This window comes from Oratosquilla oratoria, chromosome 39, assembly GCF_046742065.1.
Source record: "Oratosquilla oratoria isolate Oo_2021 chromosome 39, ASM4674206v1, whole genome shotgun sequence".
NCBI lineage: Eukaryota > Metazoa > Arthropoda > Malacostraca > Stomatopoda > Squillidae > Oratosquilla > Oratosquilla oratoria.
The window spans coordinates 23,024,162-23,046,661 of record NC_134815.1 but is presented as its reverse complement, the minus strand read 5'-3'; the positions used below and the strand labels follow the sequence as shown (position 1 = coordinate 23,046,661).

The 22,500-nt window shown below is 36.2% G+C and overlaps 1 protein-coding gene across 1 annotated transcript in view; it reads left to right on the top strand.

The window, feature by feature from the left end:
* Positions 1–10,580, top strand: part of LOC143020188 (uncharacterized) — a 44,716-nt gene extending 34,136 nt beyond the window's left edge. The window contains exon 6 of the mRNA XM_076176351.1: positions 10,530–10,580. Coding sequence (XP_076032466.1) covers positions 10,530–10,580 — 51 coding nt within the window. The remainder of the gene's footprint in view (positions 1–10,529) is intronic.
* Positions 10,581–22,500: the final 11,920 nt, after the last annotated feature.

The following is a 22,500-nucleotide window of genomic DNA, read 5'->3' as shown; positions in this document are numbered from 1 at the left end:
CTAGAGACTCCTTCGGGAGATTTTGAAGACTCCTTTGTAATATGTTACGAAATAGCAAAAATTATATGTACTCTAATGAAGAGCGAGCGAAGCGAGCTACGCCATAGGCTAAGCACACCTAAGCACACAACAACATGGGTGTATCTAATATAAAAAAAATTTAATGGTTGCTTACGCCGTCCGGTGGTAATTCGGTCACACCTTCGCGTTTGGTGGTAAATCGGTTACACCGCCAACTACGGTGAAGAAGAAGAACTCGAAGAAGAAGAAGAACTCGAAGAAATCGAAGAAGAAGAAGAGGAAGAAGAAGAAGAAGAAGAAGAAGAAGAAGAAGAAGAAGAAGAAGAAGAAGAAGAAGAAGAAGAAGAAGAAGAACTCGAAGAAGAAGAACTCGAAGAACTCGAAGAAGAGGAAGAAGAAGAACTCGAAGAAGAAGAAGAAGTAGAACTCGAAGAAGAAATCGAAAAACTCGAAGAAGAACTCGAAGAACTCGAAGAACTCGAAAAAGAAGAACTCGAAGAACTCGAAAAAGAAGAACTCGAAGAACTCGAAAAAGAAGAACTCGAAGAACTCGAAAGAGAAGAACTCGAAGAAGAACTCGAAGAAGAAGAACTCGAAGAAGAAGGAGAACTCGAAGAAGAAGAAGAACTCGAAGAACTCGAAGAAGAACTCGAAGAACTCGAAGAAGAACTCGAAGAAGAACTCGAAGAAGAACTCGAAGAAGAATTCAAAGAACTCGAAGAAGAACTCGAAGAAGAATTCGAAGAACTCGAAGAAGAACTCGAAGAACTCGAAAAAGAACTCGAAGAACTCGAAGAAGAACTCGAAGAACTCGAAGAAGAACTCGAAGAAGAACGCGAAGAAGAACTTTATTTTCCAAAAAAGGGGCGTAGCCCAAGGCGCGCAGCGCCCGCGCCTAAGGCGCAGCGCCGCAGGCCAAGTGTGAAGCACCAGCGGAGAAGGTACGAAGAAATCGGCATTTCTGGAAGTGGGTTACTGATGTGAAGAAGATTAAACCTTCCAACCTCCTACTCCGAAAATATTTACGAAATATTGCCAAGAGAATCTTTCCCAAATGTTAACAAGAGAATCTTTACGAAATATTACCAAAAGAATCTTTACGAAATAACGCTAAGAGAATCTTTACGAAATATTGCCAAGAGAATCTATATACATAAAAACGGAATTACGGAATTCTGACAAAAGAATCTTTACGAAATATTAATGAGAAAATATTTGCGAAATATTGCCAAGAGAATCTTTACCAAATGTTAACAAGAGAATCTTTACGAAATATTACCAAGAGAATCTTTACGAAATATTGCTAAGAGAATCTTTACGAAATATTGCCAAGAGAATCTCCACTCCACTAACATAAAAAGATATTTCTCTAATACGTAAATAATATTACCATGGAAAAAGAAAGTGGTGCTAACAAGAAAAAGAGAATCTTTACGGAATTTTGACAAAAGAATCTTTACGAAATATTAATGAGAAAATATTTACGAAATATTGCCAAGAGAATCTTTATTAAATGTTAACAAGAGAATCTTTACAAAATATTACCAAGAGAATCTTTACGAAATATTGCTAAGAGAATCTTTACGAAATATTGCCAAGTGAAGCGAAGCGAGCTACGCCGTAGGCCAAGCACACCATGGGTATATATCAATATACATAAAAAATATTTCTCTCTAAACCTTCCAACCTCCTACTCCGGAAATGATTCATCACCGGAAACACTAACTCCCGGGTACACATCTGACTCAGACTCAGAGAATCTTTACGAAATATTACCAAGAGAATCTTTACGAAATAACGCTAAGAGAATCTTTACGAAATATTGCCAAGAGAATCTATATACATAAAAACGGAATTACGGAATTCTGACAAAAAAATCTTTACGAAATATTAATGAGAAAATATTTACGAAATATTGCCAAGAGAATCTTTACCAAATGTTGCTAAGAGAATCTTTACGAAATATTGCCAAGAGAATCTCCACTCCACTAACATAAAAAAATATTTCTCTCTAAACCTTCCCACCTCCTACGCAAGGCCCAACCCGGAAATGAGTCATCACCGGAAACACTAATATTACCATGGAAAAAGAAAGTGGTGCTAACAAGAAAAAGAGAATCTTTACGGAATTCTGACAAAAGAATCTTTACGAAATATTAATGAGAAAATATTTATGAAATATTGCCAAGAGAATCTTTACCAAATGTTAACAAAAGAATCTTTACGAAATATTACCAAGAGAATCTTTACGAAATATTGCTAAGAGAATCTTTACGAAATATTGCCAAGAGAATCTATATACATAAAAGAATAAAGTTTTTCAGTTTTGAAAATTTCCTGGCGTTTTTATGACCACCATCCGAAATTTTACTGCCTTTATGATTGACCTAACGAGAAAGAGAAACAGAGAGACGAGGGGAGAATTTGACGATAACGTCAGTAGACTTTGACGACTCCTTTTGGAGACTGAAGACTCCTTCGGGAGATTTTAAAGACTCTTTCGTAAATCCCGTGGAATTTCCATTTATTCAAAGCTTAACGTGTGACGTCATGTCGCGTTGCTTTCTGAGCTCCTAACAGAACTTCACGAAAATAAGGGCGAGCTACGCCATAGGCTAAGCACACCTAAGCACACAACAACATGGGTGTATCTAATATAAAAAAATTTAATGGTTGCTTACGCCGTCCGGTGGTAATTCGGTCACACCTTCGCGTTTGGTGGTAAATCGGTTACACCGCCAACTACGGTGAAGAAGAAGAACTCGAAGAAGAAGAAGAACTCGAAGAAATCGAAGAAGAAGAAGAGGAAGAACTCGAAGAAGAAGAAGAAGAAGAAGAAGAAGAAGAAGAACTCGAAGAAGAAGAACTCGAAGAACTCGAAGAAGAGGAAGAAGAACTCGAAGAACTCGAAGAAGAAGAAGAAGTAGAACTCGAAGAAGAAATCGAAAAACTCGAAGAAGAAGAACTCGAAGAACTCGAAGAACTCGAAAAAGAAGAACTCGAAGAACTCGAAAAAGAAGAACTCGAAGAACTCGAAAAAGAAGAACTCGAAGAACTCGAAAGAGAAGAACTCGAAGAAGAACTCGAAGAAGAAGAACTCGAAGAAGAAGGAGAACTCGAAGAAGAAGAACTCGAAGAACTCGAAGAAGAACTCGAAGAACTCGAAGAAGAACTCGAAGAAGAACTCGAAGAAGAATTCAAAGAACTCGAAGAAGAACTCGAAGAAGAATTCGAAGAACTCGAAGAAGAACTCGAAGAACTCGAAAAAGAACTCGAAGAACTCGAAGAAGAACTCGAAGAACTCGAAGAAGAACTCGAAGAAGAACGCGAAGAAGAACTTTATTTTCCAAAAAAAGGGGCGTAGCCCAAGGCGCGCAGCGCCGCAGGCCAAGTGTGAAGCACCAGCGGAGAAGGTACGAAGAAATCGGCATTTCTGGAAGTGGGTTACTGATGTGAAGAAGATTAAACCTTCCAACCTCCTACTCCGAAAATATTTACGAAATATTGCCAAGAGAATCTTTCCCAAATGTTAACAAGAGAATCTTTACGAAATATTACCAAAAGAATCTTTACGAAATAACGCTAAGAGAATCTTTACGAAATAATGTCAAGAGAATCTATATACATTATTATTATATATATAAAAATGAAAATGGTCAAAACTAAAATTTTTGAACGAAAGTGCGTGACCCGAACAAAAGGTAACAGGGGGTCATGGACCGGGGTGAGTGTTTTAACAGTGATCTGGCGCGGGGACGATCTGGAAGAAAACGATTTATACGGTTACTATACACAACAACATGGGTGTATACATAAGAAAATATTTCTCTCTAAACCTTCGAACCTCCTACTCCGGAAATGAGTCATAAAACGGAATTACGGAATTCTGACAAAAGAATCTTTACGGAATATTAATGAGAATATTTACGAAATATTGCCAAGAGAATCTTTCCCAAATGTTAACAAGAGAATCTTTACGAAATATTACCAAGAGAATCTTTACGAAATATTGCTAGGAGAATCTTTACGAAATATTGCCAAGAGAATCTATATACATAAAAACGGAATTACGGAATTCTGACAAAAGAATCTTTACGAAATATTAATGAGAAAATATTTACGAAATATTGCCAAGAGAATCTTTACCAAATGTTAACAAGAGAATCTTTGCGAAATATCTATATAAGTAAAAAATAAACTGACCCTTCGCGTTTGGTGGTAAATCGGTAACACCGCCAACTACGGTGAAGAAGAAGAACTCGAAGAAGAAGAAGAACTCGAAGAAATCGAAGAAGAAGAAGAGGAAGAACTCGAAGAAGAAGAAGAAGAAGAAGAAGAAGAAGAAGAACTCGAAGAAGAAGAACTCGAAGAAGAAGAACTCGAAGAACTCGAAGAAGAGGAAGAAGAAGAACTCGAAGAACTCGAAGAAGAAGAAGAAGTAGAACTCGAAGAAGAAATCGAAAAACTCGAAGAAGAACTCGAAGAACTCGAAGAACTCGAAAAAGAAGAACTCGAAGAACTCGAAAAAGAAGAACTCGAAGAACTCGAAAAAGAAGAACTCGAAGAACTCGAAAGAGAAGAACTCGAAGAAGAACTCGAAGAAGAACTCGAAGAAGAAGGAGAACTCGAAGAAGAAGAACTCGAAGAAGAACTCGAAGAACTCGAAGAAGAACTCGAAGAACTCGAAGAAGAACTCGAAGAAGAACTCGAAGAAGAACTCGAAGAAGAACTCGAAGAAGAACTCGAAGAAGAACTCGAAGAAGAACTCGAAGAACTCGAAGAACTCGATTTTGATATTTTGATATTTTATTTTCCAAAAAAGGGGCGTAGCCCAGGGCGCGCAGCGCCCGCGCCTAAGGCGCAGCGCCGCAGGCCAAGGCCCCCGGCGTAGCCGGGCCGGGTGCTTTTGAAGACTCCTTCGTAATACTTAAAAGTTGAATAACCGTGGAATTTCCGCGGGTCCTATGTGACATAACATAAACGATTAAAAAAATGTATTGCCTTTATGATTGACCTAACGAGAAAGAAAGAGAGAAAGAGAGAGAGAGACACACGACGGGAGAATTTGACGTCGGGAGACTTTGACGACTACTTCTGGAGACTAGAGACTCCTTCGGGAGATTTTGAAGACTCCTTTGTAATATGTTACGAAATAGCAAAAATTATATGTACTCTAATGAAGAGCGAGCGAAGCGAGCTACGCCATAGGCTAAGCACACCTGGCGAAATATTGCCAAGAGAATCTATATACATAAAAACGGAATTACGGAATTCTGATAAAAGAATCTTTACGAAATATTAATGAGAAAATATTTACGAAATATTGCCAAGAGAATCTTTCCCAAATGTTAACAAGAGAATCTTTACGAAATATTACCAAGAGAATCTTTACGAAATATTGCTAAGAGAATCTTTACGAAATATTGCCAAGAGAATTTATATACATAAAAACGGAATTACGGAATTCTGACAAAAGAATCTTTACGAAATATTGCCAAGAGAATATTTACCAAATGTTAACAAGAGAATCTTTACGAAATATTACCAAGAAAATCTTTACAAAATATTGCTAAGAGAATCTTTACGAAATATTGCCAAGAGAATCTATTAATTAGATAAAAATGGAAATAGTCAAAACTAAGATTTCTGAACGAAAGTGCGTGACCCGAACAAAAGGTAACAGGGGGTCATGGACCGGGGTGAGTGTTTTAACAGTGATCTGGCGCGAGGACGGTCTGGAAGAAAACGATTTATACGATTACTATACACAACAACATGGGTGTATACATAAAAAAATATTTCTCTCTAAACCTTCCAACCTCCTACTCCGGAAATAAGTCATCACCGGAAACACTAACTCCCGGAGACATCTCACTCAGACTCAGAGAATCTTTACGAAATATTACCAAGAGAATCTTTACGAAATAACGCTAAGAGAATCTTTACGAAATATTGCCAAGAGAATCTTTATACATAAAAACGGAATTACGGAATTCTGACAAAAGAATCTTTACGAAATATTAATGAGAAAATATTTACGAAATATTACCAAGAGAATCTTTACGAAATATTGCTAAGAGAATCTTTACGAAATATTGCCAAGAGAATAACATAACATAAAACATAAAAAAATATTTCTCTAATACGTTAATAATATTAACATGGAAAAAGAAAGTGGTGCTAACAAGAAAAAGAGAATCTTTACGGAATTCTGACAAAAGAATCTTTACGAAATATTAATGAGAAAATATTTACGAAATATTGCCAAGAGAATCTTTACCAAATGTTAACAAGAGAATCTTTACAAAATATTACCAAGAGAATCTTTACGAAATGTTGCTAAGAGAATCTTTACGAAATATTGCCAAGCGAAGCGAAGCGAGCTACGCCGTAGGCCAAGCACACCTGGCGAAGCCAGGTCCGGGTGCTTGTATATATATATATATATATATGTACATGTATATATATATATATATATATATTGTATATATATAGATATATAGATATATATATACATATATATATGTATATATATATATATAAATGTATATATATATATGTATATAAATATATTATATATGTATATATACATATATATATGTATATATACATATATATATGTATATATATGCATATATATATGTATATATATATATATATATATATATGTATATATATATATATATAATATATATACATATATAATATATATATATATATATATTTAGAAGCTCCGCCATGGAATACGAACCCTGACCCGTGCGTCGAAAATCACGAGGCCAAGACGTTTCTTAAGACAGATTGAACATTTTTAGGAGCTCCGCCATGGGATACGAACCCCATGGCGGAGCTTCTAAAAATGTTCAATCTGTCTTAAGAAACATACACATATATATATATATATATACATATATATATACTGTATATCTATATAATATATATATATATATATATATATATATATACACATATATTGTTTTTGGACCATTATGACATTTCAAAATAAGCTGTTATACTAGTATTCGAATACTCGCCTGAGCGGCTTGCTTTTTATAAGACGAAGGCCGTAGCATCACGCCACCACAAGCCTACAACTATGTTGTTTGTTTTGTAGTGTCGTGTTGGTGTGATAGCATGGTCTTCATCTTATGAAAAGCAACCCGCTTAGGCGAGGGTTCGTATCACAGTATGTGAGTTTATTTCCATATATTTATGTATATATATATATATATATATATATATTTATATATATATATATACATATATATATATATATATGATATAATGTAATGTAATATAACACAATGTAATATAATCTAATGTAATATAATATATAATATAATATAATACAAAATAATATAGTATAATATAATATATTATAATATAATATAATATAATATAATATAATATAAATATAATATAATATAATATATATACAACATAATATAATATATTGTAATATAATATAATATATATAATATAATATATATAATATAATATAATATAATATAATATAATATAATATAATATAATATAATATAATATAATATAATATAATATAATATAATATAATATCATATATAATAACAATCTTGAAAATTGGTCCCTCTCTCTCTCTCTCTTAGATTTTAGTAAGATTTTTTTTTCATATGAAACCTCTAATCAGTGTTTCTCCTTATCTATAACCTTCTCTCATTCTCATCGTTTTCCTTCTCTCCTTATCCCTCCTTCTTCTTCTTCTCCTCCTCCATCTCTTCCTCCTGTCTTTGGCTTTGTCATTTACTTCTTATTCTTACCAATATTCTGTTGCTCCAGCTTCTCTTATTGCTCCTCTTAATAGTTCTCCATCTAGTTCTCCGACCCCAATTCTTACCTTTGATCTCATCTCTTTAATTTATTTTTCATTCCTTTCAACTCTCACATACACACACACACACACACACACAATTACTATTACTTTTCTTTTAATTCATTATTCATTTCCTTGTCTATTTCTATATCCTCTACGCCTCCTCTTCCATCTCTTTCACCATCATTCACTCCTTAACCATTGTACTTTCCTTTTTCTCAAACTTGCCTCCCTCTTCACTTTATTTTTGCCCTCCTATTCTTCCCTTTCTCTCCTCTTTCCATTCCTACTCCTCCTCCCACTCCTCTTCCTTATCCTCCTCCTCCTCCTCCCACTCCTCTTCCTTATCCTCCTCCTCCTCCTCTTCGTACCTCGTGCTATTCATCTCATTCTGCCCTTCCTCTCTCGCATCTGTTACTTCTGTTCTTCCGTCTCTACATTTTCTTATTTTTCTCGCCTGACCTTCTTACGTATTTTCCCTGACATTATTTCACCCTATCTTCCTCCTCGTCTTCAGATACTTTGGAATTCAACACCACCGAATCTCTTTTCTCCTCTTCTATTTCGCTATCGTCATCGCCCTCTTCCCTTGCGACAAATACCTTTCCAATCTACTTCTCCCTTTCACCCGATTTCTCCTTTTCTTCTTCCTCTTCCATTTTCTCTTATTTTATTTTCTCTACCTCTTCCTCATTCACTTTCTATTACTGTCCCTCTACCTCGTCATCTTTATCTTTTTCTTACTTCTCTTCCTCTTTCTTTTCTCATTTATTTTACTTTTTATTATTCCTCTTTTACTTCCTCTTCCTCCTCCTCTTCCTCTGTTCTTTTCAGTTACTCCTTCCCTTCCTCTTTGTTTTTGTTTTTTCCTCTCCCTCTTCTCTTCCTCTGTCTCTTCCTCTTCCCTTTCCTCTTCCTCTTCTTCTTCCTCTTCTTCTTCTTCTTCTTCCTCCTCTTCCTCTTCCTCTCCCTCTTCCTCTTCCTCTTCCTCTTCCTCTTCCTCTTTTCCCTCTTCCTCTTCTTCTTCCTTTTTCTCTTCTTCCTCTTCCTCTTCTTCTTCCTCTTCCTCTTCTTTTTTCTTTTCCTCTTCTTCCTCTTCCTCTTCCTCTTCCTCTTCCGCTTCCTCTTCCTCTTCCTCTTCCTCTTCCTCTTCCTCTTCTCTTCCTCTTCCTCTTCCTCTTCCTCTTCCTCTTCCTCTTCTTCTACCTCCTTCTTGTCCCTATTCTCCTATTCTAGCTCTTTTTCTTATTTCTCTTTTATCTTATCCTTGGTCCCCTTTTCCTCGCCTTTACATTTGTTCTTCCTTTTCTTCTTGCATTTCTTCCTTTTTCTTCTCTAGTTCTCTAAGACAAAACATTTCTTTTGTTATTTATCCTCCTCCTTCTTCTTCTTCTTCTTCTGATTTTCGTCTCAATTTTTACTCTCTTTTTTCTCCTTCTTCTTTTCCTTGTTCTTTCTTCTTGTTCTCCTGCTCTTCTTTCTTCACTTTTTCTTCTTCTCGTTCTCAAAGAACGAGTATTTGTTCTCCTTCTCCTTTTCCTTCTTCCCTCCTCACTTTCGCTTCTTCTTTTTTTATTCTGTCCTCTTCCTCTCAACTTGTTCTTCTTCTTCACCTTCACCACGCATTTATGCATTACGGGTCCCGAAGAAAATACGTCTCGCGAAATTTCAACTCTTCCCACGACCATAAAAAAACAATTCTGGCTCATTCCTTACTAAGCTTTCATCACAATATTTTTCTTCTTCGTTTCTTTTATTCCTTGTAAATTACCATGGCAACCTTTACGTTAACTGCAGCTTCGGCTATTTTTTTTTTTTTTCACTTTTCTCGAAATGTCTAATTTCCAACGTTGGGACAATGTCTCCTGGGCATTCTTCTTGGGCTAATTATCATATGAAGTAAAGTTTTGGCCAATATTCAAAACTTACGTTCTGGAATTTCAAATTCATTGAAACGTATTATTAAATCTTATCACGTTATGAAATGTCCAACACTTGATTTTTTTATTGGCCGATTTTTATATCTGACTATTGGTTTTTATTCGTGGTGAATTATGTCATAGGATATTTACTTTTTTTTTCCAGATATTACACATTTGATAGAATTATACTTTTTTTTTAGAGCAGTATCAATCCACTATCTAGATTATGGTCTGTGTTCTGCATATTCAAAGGGTCTATAGTATCACATGAATAAACATATAATTAAATTCTTTATACCTGATAGGCTACAGAACCCTGGAGTTTGTTATATGATGTTCAAGGCATATGAAAGCGTGGTATGTATTCGTGATGGGTGCCTTCTCTACGTTACTGGGTCAACCTAATGTTGAATCCGTTCACAAAATCATCACTAAGATATTCCAAAAAGAATGAATGAGGTGTCTGAGTCAGAGATGGTAATGTAATGTATGTGTCGTACTGGAAACGACAGAGATGGATCACGTAGCTGACAATCAGCTTGCCAGGGATAAAACCCACGCACCATTCCATTTATCGTCACGTTTGCTTTGACAGTGTATTTGAGAGCTGATATTTTTTCTATTAAAAAATAGAAAATATTTACGCCTTATATATGCGCTGGTGGTATTATCCACAGCGTACTGGCCTCGCATTCCCTTAGTTGTAGGTTTGAATTCCATACTTCTCTTCGGTTCAGAGCATTGACTGTCACCTGCACCAACAACCCAAGTGTATAGAGGCAAAGTGACAGCTTCTGCCACAGCTACGCTCCTCCTGTTGTGCGCTCCTCACCACCATCTTTTATGTGCCTAATTGCCTTTTGTAAACTAAACAAACTGGCCTGCCTGAGCTCTCGTTTGTTGATTACATATGAGAACTCATTAGGTCCTTCAACAGGTTGACGTTGTGTATGAATTATGCTCAGGCTAAGGGGAGGTAATGCAGCTGAGAAAACGAAGTGCTTTATGTCATCAATTGGGGCTCTACACCAGGGAGAACGTTGCTTTACTCAGACACCAGCGTCAGTCTCCACGGTCTCTCCGAGCAAGCTCCCATGCAGGCATCCTTACTATCCCAAACAACTTTCGACAGGTTCACGACCAACTTCCCCCAGTCATGAATGGTGTGGGCGTCCCTCTCATATCCTCTAGTCAACCTCTTCATGAACCAAGAACTTCTAGAAGTCGCAGTTCGACCTCTAAATTAAAAAAAACAGCTAGTCTTTAACTAGAACAAAATTCATAAAGTTTGTATCCCTGGAGAAGGGGTTAAATGAAGAAGTAGAGGCAACCCAAAACATAAATAAAAAAAATCTAGTTCCTTTCACTGGTGACGAGCCGTCCCTGACCTACATTACGTCGATTGCTGGAAGCCGAAAAAAAGCGAGGGCCGTAAAATACAGCAGAAGGGTTCAGCGAAATAGGTACGAGATAGATTTATCCATTTCGCCGCGGGAGGAATTTAACTTAGTTACATGAAATATCTTTTGGAGTTTTATTCCGTTTAACGTCGCGAATCCCCTTCTGTTAGGCGGCTAGAACGGTGCTCCTTACAGAGGACTTTAGAGCGTGGATTTCAATGAAACATGCCCTTGGTACAGCTCGCTGGTGGCAGGGTTTGAACTGCCGTCACTTTGACCTCCGTCGTAAGTAGAGACACTAACCAGCATAAGTTATGAAGCATTATAAAATGGTTAATAATTGGGTGACTAGTCACTTTCACCTGACCTGAACTTACCTGACTTGACCAGACAGAGGCCAAAACACAATTGACGAGCAGTTCAGCAAAGGACGATCTGGTTCATATCTTCATCTTAAATGAAAAAGAAAAAAATCGAATAAAGAAATTTCAAAGACCGGTAAAGTCAGTCTTCGTTAATGTAATTTCTCACGCTTGAAATTGTCCCCAGTTTTCTTTTCTTTCCTTCTATTACTTCCTATCTCCCCTTTCTCAGTTTTTTGTCTCATCTTCTTGCCTTCGAATTATCATAATTACTTTCTTATCTTCGCTTACTGCTTCCCAAACTTTTCATTTATCTCGTCAGTTGTTGTTTTTTGTGATCGTTTTCTCTCAATTTTCGTTCTGTTTCTCTTCTCCTCTATGATTTTACATTTTCCTGACTTCCCAAGGTTCCCCTACATATTTTTTCTTCTTTCTTCATCCCCCCATTTCTCTTGATAAAAACTCATGCCATGACCTTTTCTTTTTTCTTATCTACTTCTTTCATTCCTCCTCTTTTTCTTCAAATTTTTACGTGCTCGAGGAGGGAGAGGGGAAAGATAAGAAATATGAGGAGGAGAAAAAAATAAAGGTTGAAGGAAGAAAGATGAGAAGCATGAGAAGGCGAAAGAAACGACGCAAGAAGATTAAAGAAGAGGAAAAGGAAAAGGGCGAGGAGAAGAAGGAGAATGAAGAAAAGGAGAAAGGAAAGAAGGAGGAGGAGTAAAAGATGTACAAGAAGGAAGAAAGATGAGAAGCATGAGAAGGCAAAAGAAACGACGCAAGAAGATTAAAGAAGAAGAAAAGGAAAAGGGCGAGGAGAAGAAGGAGAATGAAGAGGAGGAGAAAGGAAGGAAGGAGGAGGAGTAAGAGACGTACAAGAAGATACCTGGAAGTATGAGAAGGAGAAGGAGAAAATGGAAAATGAGAAATAGGAGAAATGAGAAGAAAGGAGTAAAAAGAGGAGAAGTAAGGGAAAGAATAGGTGAAGAAAGAACAGTTAGGTAATAAAAGAGGTGGAAGGATTAGGAAAGAATGAATGATAAGTAAACAAAAGGAGGAGAAGAGTAAGAAGGAAAAGAAAAGGAAAAAAAACATAAGGATGAAGGAATGAAGAATAAGAAGAAGGAGAAGAAGAAGAAAAAAAAAGCTAAGAACGAATGAGGAATATGAAAGTAATAAAGAAAAAGAAATAGTTGTAAACGCAAAAGATAACTGTCATGAAAAAAGATAAAGAAACGAATGAAAAAGCAGAAAGGTAAAGATAAAGCAAAGGGAGCGAATAAAAAAGAGAAGAAGGAGAAAAAGAGAAAGGAAAAGTAATGGATGCACAAGGAGATAACAGGAAGTATTAGAAAGTGGAGAAAGAGGAAAAAAATGTGTAGAAATGTGAGACGGGAGATGATAAAAATGAAGTGTGGAAGGATGAGGAGGAGAAGTAGGAGAAAGAAGAAAAGCGGATAAAATGGATAAGATTTGGAAGAAAACCAAAAATGTAAATAAAATTGAAAAGATAAGGAAAATCTACAAAATTTGAAGGAGAAAGAAAAGGAGAGGAGAGAAGAGTAAAGAGGAGAAGTGGAGGGAAAGAAGAAGTAATATAAGGAAGGAAAGTAACTGACAAAAGAAGAAAAAACAATGTTTAGATATAAGAATATATATAATAGAAGAAGAGAAGAAAAATAAGTTGAAAACGAATAGAAAAATGAGAGAGAAGTCAAATAGAAGAAGTCAAATTATAAAAAGAAAAAGAGATAAGGAAAGAAATGAGGGTAAGGAGAATGAGGGGAACCACGAACAGGAAAAGAAAATGAAGGGGAAGAACAGAGAGAATTGGAAGACGAAGAAAGTGGAAGAGGAGGAAGAGAAAGAATGGAATGATGATCCGGTTGAAAAGCAAGGAAAGAAGTGAAATATTTAGAAGAAACAAAAGAAAGAGAAGAGTAAAGAGAAAAAGGATGAGTAGGAGAAATAATAATAAAAAATAATGCGAATGCGAATAAGAAAAAATTAGAAGGAGAAAAGGAGAAGTAAAATGACCCCCCCCTCAAAAAAAGGATCAAATTAAGATTTTTTTTCATAAGATTAATATGAAGAATGAGAAATAGGAAAAGGTGAAGTAAAAGAAAATGGAGAAAAGAAAGGGAGAAATAGATGAAAGACGAAAAAGAAAGCAAGGTGTAGGAAGATAGTAAAAAAGAATGAAGTGAAGAAGGACAAGAAGAAGACAGGTGGAAATGGAATAGAAAGGAAATAAGATAAGAAGAGTCAAGATTAGAAGGAAAAAAATAATAATATAGATAAAACAGGAGAGTAAATGGGGCATAATGCAAGGATACGGATTGAGATAAAGAGGAAAAGGATACTTAAGAAAAAAGTGGAGAGATAAAGAAAAGATTGAGAGCCATTCAGAGAGAATGAGGAAAAGACAGAAAAAATTGTAAATAGATAAGAAAGAGGAGGATAATGAGGAGAAGTAAGAGGTGGAGGAGAACGAAAAAGTGAATAGGCAGAAGTAGAACGAAAAAAAAAAAGAGTAGAAATAGAAGGATCAGTAAGATAACTACGATAAGGAAGAACTGGGAGATAAAGAGGGAATGAAAAGGAGGAAATAAGTAGTATGATCAGGAAAGAACACAGAAAAAAGAGAAAATGTAAAGGAATACACTGGAAAAGGAAAATTAGGAATTGGGGAGAGGGAAAAAGAGAAATAAAAAGAGTTGGGGAAAGTGAAAGAAGAAGAAGAACGCGAAGAAGAAGAAGAAGAAGAAGAAGAAGAAGAAGAAGAAGAAGAAGAAGAAGAAGAAGAACTCGAAGAAGAAGAAGAAGGAGAAGAAGAAGAAGAAGAAGAAGAAGAAGAACGCGAAGAAGAAGAAGAAGAAGAAGAAGAAGAAGAAGAAAAAGAAGAAGAAGAAGAAGAAGAAGAAGAAGAAGAAGAAGAAGAAGAAGAAGAAGAAGAAAAACGCGAAGAAGAAGAAGAAGAAGAAGAAGAAGAAGAAGAAGAAGAAGAAGAAGAAGAAGAAGAAGAAGAAGAAGAAGAAGAAGAAGAAGAAGAAGAAGAAGAAGAAGAACGCGAAGAACGCGAAGAACGCGAAGAAGATGAAGAAGAAGAAGAAGAAAAATAAGAAGAAGAAGAAGAAGAAGAAGAAGAAGAAGAAGAAGAAGAAGAAGAAGAAGAAGAAGAAGAAGAAGAAGAAGAAGAAGAAGAAGAAGAAGAAGAAGAAGAAGAAATGAAAACTTGTTAACAATAAAACTTTTTGATTGGCTCCTAATGATAAACTGTATATTTATCTTTCTTTTATACAGTTTTATAGTGATTAGTGTCGGACAAATTAGTTAGATTCAAATTAAAATATTTGTGGTAAAATATTGATTATTTCACCATGACGATTTCACTTCATCGAAAAAGAAAAAAAGAAAAAAGAAAAGAATAAAGAAGAGAAGGAGAAGGAAGGACAGCAAGAGCAGTGTAGCTACTAGAGTCAGGAGCAGGCCCTTGGTGCCAAGGGAGACCTTAAAGGTGGACTCGACACAAGGAAGATTCGGTTGGCCGTGGTGTTTGATGACCTCGATCCGTTCCCGTCCTTTCCCCGTATGCTCTTTTGGGTCCAGATTTCGTCCGCCTACTCCTACTTCGCCTAGTCCTCCTTAACCTTCTCCTCATTCTCTTGTTCCTTTTCCTTTTCCTCCTCCTTCTCCTCCTCTCCTTTTTCCTCTTTTCCTCGTCTTCCTTTTGCTCTTTTCCTACATCCCCAAATTTTCCTCTTTTTCAAACTGTTGCTACTTCTTCTTCTCTTCTTCTCTTCTTCCTTGTCTTTCTCCTCTTTTTCCTATTCTTTTTTCTCTTATTTTTACTTCTGCTTTTTTTGGTTCTCACACTCCTGCTACCACTCCCCCTTCTCTCTCCTCCTCTACCCTTCTCTTCCACCTATACCTCTTCCTCCTCTCCTACCTCTTCTTCTTCTCTTCTTCTCTTCTTCCTTGTCTTTCTCCTCTTTTTCCTATTCTTCTTTCTCTTATTTTTACTTCTGCTTTTTCTGTTTCTCACACTGCTGCTACCACTCCCCTTCTATCTCCTCCTCTACCCTTCTCTTCCACCTATACCTCTTCCTCCTCTCCTACCTCTTCTTCTTCTCTTCTTCTCTTCTTCCTTGTCATTCTCCTCTTTTTCCTGTTCTTCTTTCTCTTATTTTTACTTCTGCTTTTTCTGTTTCTCACACTGCTGCTACCACTCCCCCTTCTCTCTCCTCCTCTACCCTTCTCTTCCACCTATACCTCTTCCTCCTCTCCTACCTCTGGTTTTCACTCTCTTCACGTCTCACCTCCTCTTTTTTCACCTCCTAACCTCTCTTCTTTTCGTGTGCAGAACTCTTCCTCCTTCGTCTCCTCCTCTTCCTCTTCCTACTTCCCATCCTTCTCCTATCCTCATTCATATCCTTTTTCTCCTCCTCCTCCTTATCCTCTTCCTCCTCCTACTCTTCTCTAATTTCTCTTCTCATTCTTCTTTCTCAACCTCCCCTTATTTTTCATGTCTACCAGTTCATCTTCTCATTTTCTTTTTATCTCTTTTCTTCTTATATCTCTTCTCTTTTTTTTTCCTTTTCCATCCTATTTCTTCCTCCTGTGCTTCCTTTTTTCTTTTTTTCTTTTTGTCTCTCCATCTCAATGGAAACCTCCAGCTTGTGTTTTCCCCCATCTAAGGTTTATTATCTCATTCTTTTGGCAACACTTAGCTTATTTCTTAGTCAAAATTGCAGATTTGCAGCATCGGAAGATTCTTTAGTCCACTAGAATTGTGTCACTAAAATTTCACAAGTTTTATTCATTTTTCAAGATAGACTCTTTATAATGACTGATTTTTTCTATACCATAATGTCTGCTGTGTTCATTGTACAGAAGTATATATATATATACTATACATATATATATATATATATATATATATATATATATACATATGTATATATATATATATATATATATATGTGTGTGTGTGTATTGTATATATATATATATACATATATGTATATATATATATATATATATATATGTATATTATGTATATGTATATGTATATGTATATGTATATATATGTATATATGGTTTGGATGATGGAGAACATAAACACAGGGGAAGGATCGAAACCCTAAGCACTGTAACGTTTCATTCGCGTAGAACTTCTTCAGAGAGAAGAAGTTCTGAAGAAGTTCTACGCGAACGAAAAGTTAGAGTGTTTAGGGTTCCGAGCCTTCCCCTGTGTTTATGTTCTCCATCATCCAAATAATTTGTCTAAAATACTTATCAATATATATATGTATATATATATATATATATATATATATATATATATATATATGTATATATATATATAAAGTTTGCGTTTAATCCATTTATAGCTTAGAATTAAAGTGCACTGTGGTTGGTAAAAATGTATCTCTAGTCATTGGGACCCATTCAGTGTTGTACAAATACATTCCCGCGTTCGTATACTTACCAATTGTACTATCCTAGTGGAGATGGGTTGAACGCAGATTTTCGTGTATGTGTATGTAACTCGAGCATACAAATATGTAAGAAAAGTTGCGCTCAACTTATATTTCTCTTGATGGGGTAGTGTACAAGTCACTACAAGCACTGGTCACGTGCTGGACGTTGGTTCGAGTCCTCGGGCGAACCACGTTTCAATTTCTGCATGTGCCTCCACGGTTTTCCGATGTTGATGGCTTAGAATTAAAGTGCACTGTGATTGATAAAAATGTAACTCTAGTCACTGGGACCCATTCAGTGTTGTTCAAATATTTTCCTGCGTTCGTATACTTACTAATTGTACTATCCTAGTTGAGATGGGTTGAGCGCAATCTTTCGTGTATGTGTATATAATTCGACCATACAAATATGTAAGAAAAGATGCGCTCAACTTATATCTCTCTTGATGGTGTAGTGGTCAAGTCACTACAAGCACTGGTCACGTGCTGGCCGTTGGTTCGAGTCTTCGGGCGTACCACGTTTCAATTTCTGCATGTGCCGCCACGGTTTTTCCGATGTTGATGACTTAGAATTAAAGTGCACTGTGGTTGATAAAAATGTATCTCTAGTCACTGGGACCCATTCAGTGTTGTACAAATACTTTCCCGTGTTCGTATACTTACCAATTGTACTATCCTAGTGGAGATGGGTTGAACGCAAACTTTCGTGTATGTGTATTTAACACGAGCATAAAAATATGTAAGAAAAGTTGCGCTCAACTTATATCTCTCTTGATGGTGTAGTGGTCAGGTCACTACAAGCATTGGCCACGTGCTGGCCGTTGGTTCGAGTCCTCGGGCGTACCACGTTTCAATTTCTGCATGTGCCTCCACGGTGTTTCCGAAGTTGATGGCTTAGAATTAAAGTGCACTGTGGTTGATTATATATAAATATATATATATATATATATATATACATATATATATATATATATAAATCTATCTATCTATATATATGTATATATATATTTATGTATATATATACATATACATATATATATATATATATATATATATATATATATATATATATATATATATTAAGGGGGAGGGTGTTGATTAATTTTTGGTACATCTAAGAACTTGTATCTAGTTACTGCTGATTTTATTCAAATAGAGTAAAATTTCTAGGTCCGTCCAAAGTACCTTGATTAGCCTCTTCCGGAACAGTGAGTAATTTTCAAGTACACCTAAATATTTTTCACTAAATCCAGATAATTTTGTTCTTCGTGGGAAGAATGTAAACCAAAAGGATTCAAGGGTGCTACTCATTTCTAGATCAAGGCTAAGATTGTTCTTACATACACTCACTGAAGATCTATCAACTACAGTTTCTCACACCATAAACTGACCACCAAATGGCATCCAGTAACAGGAGACCTCTAATCCTCCTGTCGATCTTTACAAGAGGAAGTTTTGCAGTATTAGTGTTGTGTGAATAAACTGTTACTGCTTAGTACAAAGAGTAGGAGAGTGATCGCCGATCATAATCTATTCGTTTATAAAAACAAATAAATGGAAAGTTAGTGGAAATTGATAGAGTTCTTTGGCCCCATTTGAGGACGGTGTTACTTCATCAGAACTGAACATAGTATTGTATCTATGGGCTTTGGGGACGAATAACAGGAGAATAAGTCTGTCCTTCACCATACAGAGGTTTTTTATGTTGCCCAAACTCGTTAACAATTTCAGTTTGTGTTATTAGTATATTTATTGCAGGGGATCATGCAGTAGAGATGGCATAGTAGCATGTAACCAATGCTTTGGAAAATTTTAAAGGTTCTCCTATAAACAGAAGCAAAATATATTTTGTTTTATTTTAGAATAAAATCACTACTCATAGAAAAATTATACCACCTTTGTACTGTAACTGTCCTTCCTCCGTGATGTATCCTTGAAATTATCCTCTACCACGTCTATAACTTTGTCTCTTCGTATTATCTGTTGTATGGGATGGGTGGGGGTGGGGGGTGATTCTACCACCTTGATTCTCATGCGAGGTAAAAGGCGACAAAGTGAGACAGAGTTATGGAACTAGGGATCCTGCTCTCAGTATGTTCATACTACGATAAGTCAAGTTATAAGAGGATCTGGGATGAGAACAACTACAAGAAACTCATAAGTTGGGCCATTAAATGTTCATGGTTGTGATGAAGATGAAAACAAAAGAAAAGAGATTAACAGTTTGTTTGTGAGAAGAAAGGTGAATATGTTAGCGTTAAGAAAAATCAAATTAAAATGGAGGGGTTATTTTGAGTTTAGGAGTGTGGTATGGAAACTGTCGGGAATGATGAGGGAGCGAGGTAAGTGACGAGATAGGTTGAGTTACTCTTAAAAGTTAATGTGGATGAATTAGAAACTAGCATGGGGTATTTGCGGTTTTATAAGTTCATGGGGACCTGCTGGTGAGAAAACTGAAGAGGAATGGGAGGCTTAATGGATGAATTTGAAAAAATGCTTAGAAAGTTTTGGGTGGAATTTGGATGTAGTAGTGATTGGAGATTTCAATACTACTTAAATCCCTTCGAGCAAAGTAAAATTATCATCAATATACAACCATTCTCCTCTCATTCCTATCTCCTACATTTTCCCTACCTTGCTGAACACCCTCCCCCCTTTTGCTCAAAGCCCTTTTCACAATATCCATTCATCTCATCCTTGGTAGTCTCCTCAAGTTCACTATATCCTCTTCTGGTTCCCGTAATATTTTTGCTACACTTTCTTCACTCATTCTTTCCATGTGCCCAGACAATCTCAATATTCTTGCATCACTCCTAGCTGTCATATAGTTTTCTATCCCCACTCTCCTCCCCATTTCCTTCTTTCTCACTCTATCAAAACTTGCAACCACCACCATATATCTCAGACACTTCATTCCAAACATATTTAAACTTGTTCCCACTGTGTCTCTTTTAAATTCCGAGTCTCCGCCACATACAGTGTCGTTGGAACAATCACCATTTTGCCTATTTTATCTTTGCATTCATACACAGACGTCTATTTCTCATGACATTTTTCAGTCCCTTAAGACAAATATTTTCTTCTCTTCCTCTACAGTTTACTTCCACTCCCACTCTTCCATTTCGTGTCACATGTGTTCCTAATTCTTATTTTTTCTCACTCTCTCCAGCCTCTTTCATCTTCTACTTCCCGCCACCCTCTCTCCTTATTCATCTCACCATCATAGTTTTACCCACGTTCACTTTTAGTTTTCTCCTATCACTACCCTTCCCAAAATCTGCCACAAGCTTTAAATTTTACAATTAGTGTATGACACCACATGCAATCTACGGCTTTAAAACTTGAAATTTGGCGGACACAAAAAAGACAGTGATCAGGAATACCTAGACATCGAGAGTTCAATGCTGGGGTTAACTCTGGAGAACTCTGGAGGAATGAGAGAAGGAAAGCTGAGCGAGAGAAAAGACTGGAGAGAAAGATATTGTGGAGGTGGAAAACAGAGGAAATGGATTTGGGCAGAAAAGTTAGCGCGAAGGAATGATGGGCAATGGAGCAGGTGTGTTACTGAATGCACACCGTGAGATGGAAAGTGTGAAAGAGGGATAGCATACAGAAGGTGAACAAACGAGGTAAAAAAAGAAATATAGGGTTGACATGACAGAGTTTGGTGCAGTCGTGCGATTCACGAAATTGTTTTTGTTCTCCCTGACGTTTTCCAGTAGAAGAAATGGAGGTTGTTGGAATCCCCTCCCTACATATCCCTGAACCTGACGATAATGCTTCCATACTTTTCTCCTTTGGTAATAGGAACCTGTCAACATCGATGACAGTTCACAATTATCAATCACACATCTAAAACTCGAGATTAATCTCACCGTAGACTGCATCACGATTAATCTCATTTCTCCGATTCTTTAAATTGTTTTTAATTCATCGTATACGGAGGAATATTTAATATATCCCTACTTACTCTTATACACACACACACACACACACACATATATATATATATATATACATATATATATGTATATATACATATATATACATACATATATATATATATATATATATATATATATACATATATATATACATATATATTTTAACCACACTTTCCCACTTGGAATGACGTTTTGCATAAATTCATTCAACACAAATCTTTTCTCTACAGAGTGAGAAATCGTACATCTATAGGATCATTTAGCTTTATCAAATGTGCCAGTGTAGCGAGGTCCTGATAAACCTCTTACGTGGTGACGGACAGAATTTTTTTTTCCAGACTATGGCGGAAATTGTCCTAAGAACTCCATTGAAGTCAGATAATCAGATCCCATAGATGGTATTTGCTACTTTTAGCTTCAACGTCGTCCTCAGGGCATGTTATATGATATATGGAATAAGTTTCTATAATGTTGTTCAAGTGAAACAGTCGATGATATTTAAAGTCAATAGATACACATTTGCTTTTATTGTTGTTATTTTTGTTTATTTTATGTGTAAAATAGGCTAACTTTATCCAACCTTTTGATTAATTACTTTTGAAGAAAATCTGACTTATTCTAATTTCTTGTTGCTCTTATCTATGGTTTAGAATTTGGGGGTCTCCATACAGACTTCTCGTCAAATAGAAATCACTACAGTTTTCATTTATCTCATCTAACACTGATGAGATTAATTAATGCTTATATTTGTTATATAACTCTCATAATCCATTGCTGCCGTTCCCTTTTCCCTTCTCTGTACTTTTATAACAAACAGAGTTTCATTTCTCTTATCCTTTGAATCATAATGACCTAAGCTTGATTGCTCTATAATAAGGCTATAAACCCAAAATTAGATAGGCTTAATTAATACATCACGAGCCTTCGTGGCATAATTTCAAGCAATACATTCTGATTACAAGAAGTTATATCTTCCTGCAATACTATTCGAAGCATTTATGTATACTTCCTCACAATGCTATAGCAATTTCCTCATCAATTTGTCATCCATTAAACCTAATGATCCATTCGTTTCCTTTGATATTCATCAACGTTTCATCGCCACTTGAGCATTTAATTTGATATTGCTACATATCGCTTCATGAATATCTTGATCGAGCTACAAGCCCGCAGACCTGATGAAATCTTAGCCATTTCACTTTGCATAGGGCTTACCTTGACTGAAGAAAATCACGTTACAGCAGTTATACCCACTCACTGTCTCACTCCTATGAAGTTGGAAGTGAGAATCTTTTGGGAAGACAATGTCCTCTTAGATGACGCAAGACACTTTTTTTTTTTTTATGTTTGGGTCGTCTCCCCCGCCTGGCCATAGCTGTCGAGAACATACAGAATATAACCCGCATCGGGTCCCGGGAATCAATCTCACGACCAAATTGAATGTATAATTTGTCGAAATAAAATAAAAGAGCTACTCAAGATTGGTCTAAAGCTATTTCTGCTTAGTGGTTTTCTTCTT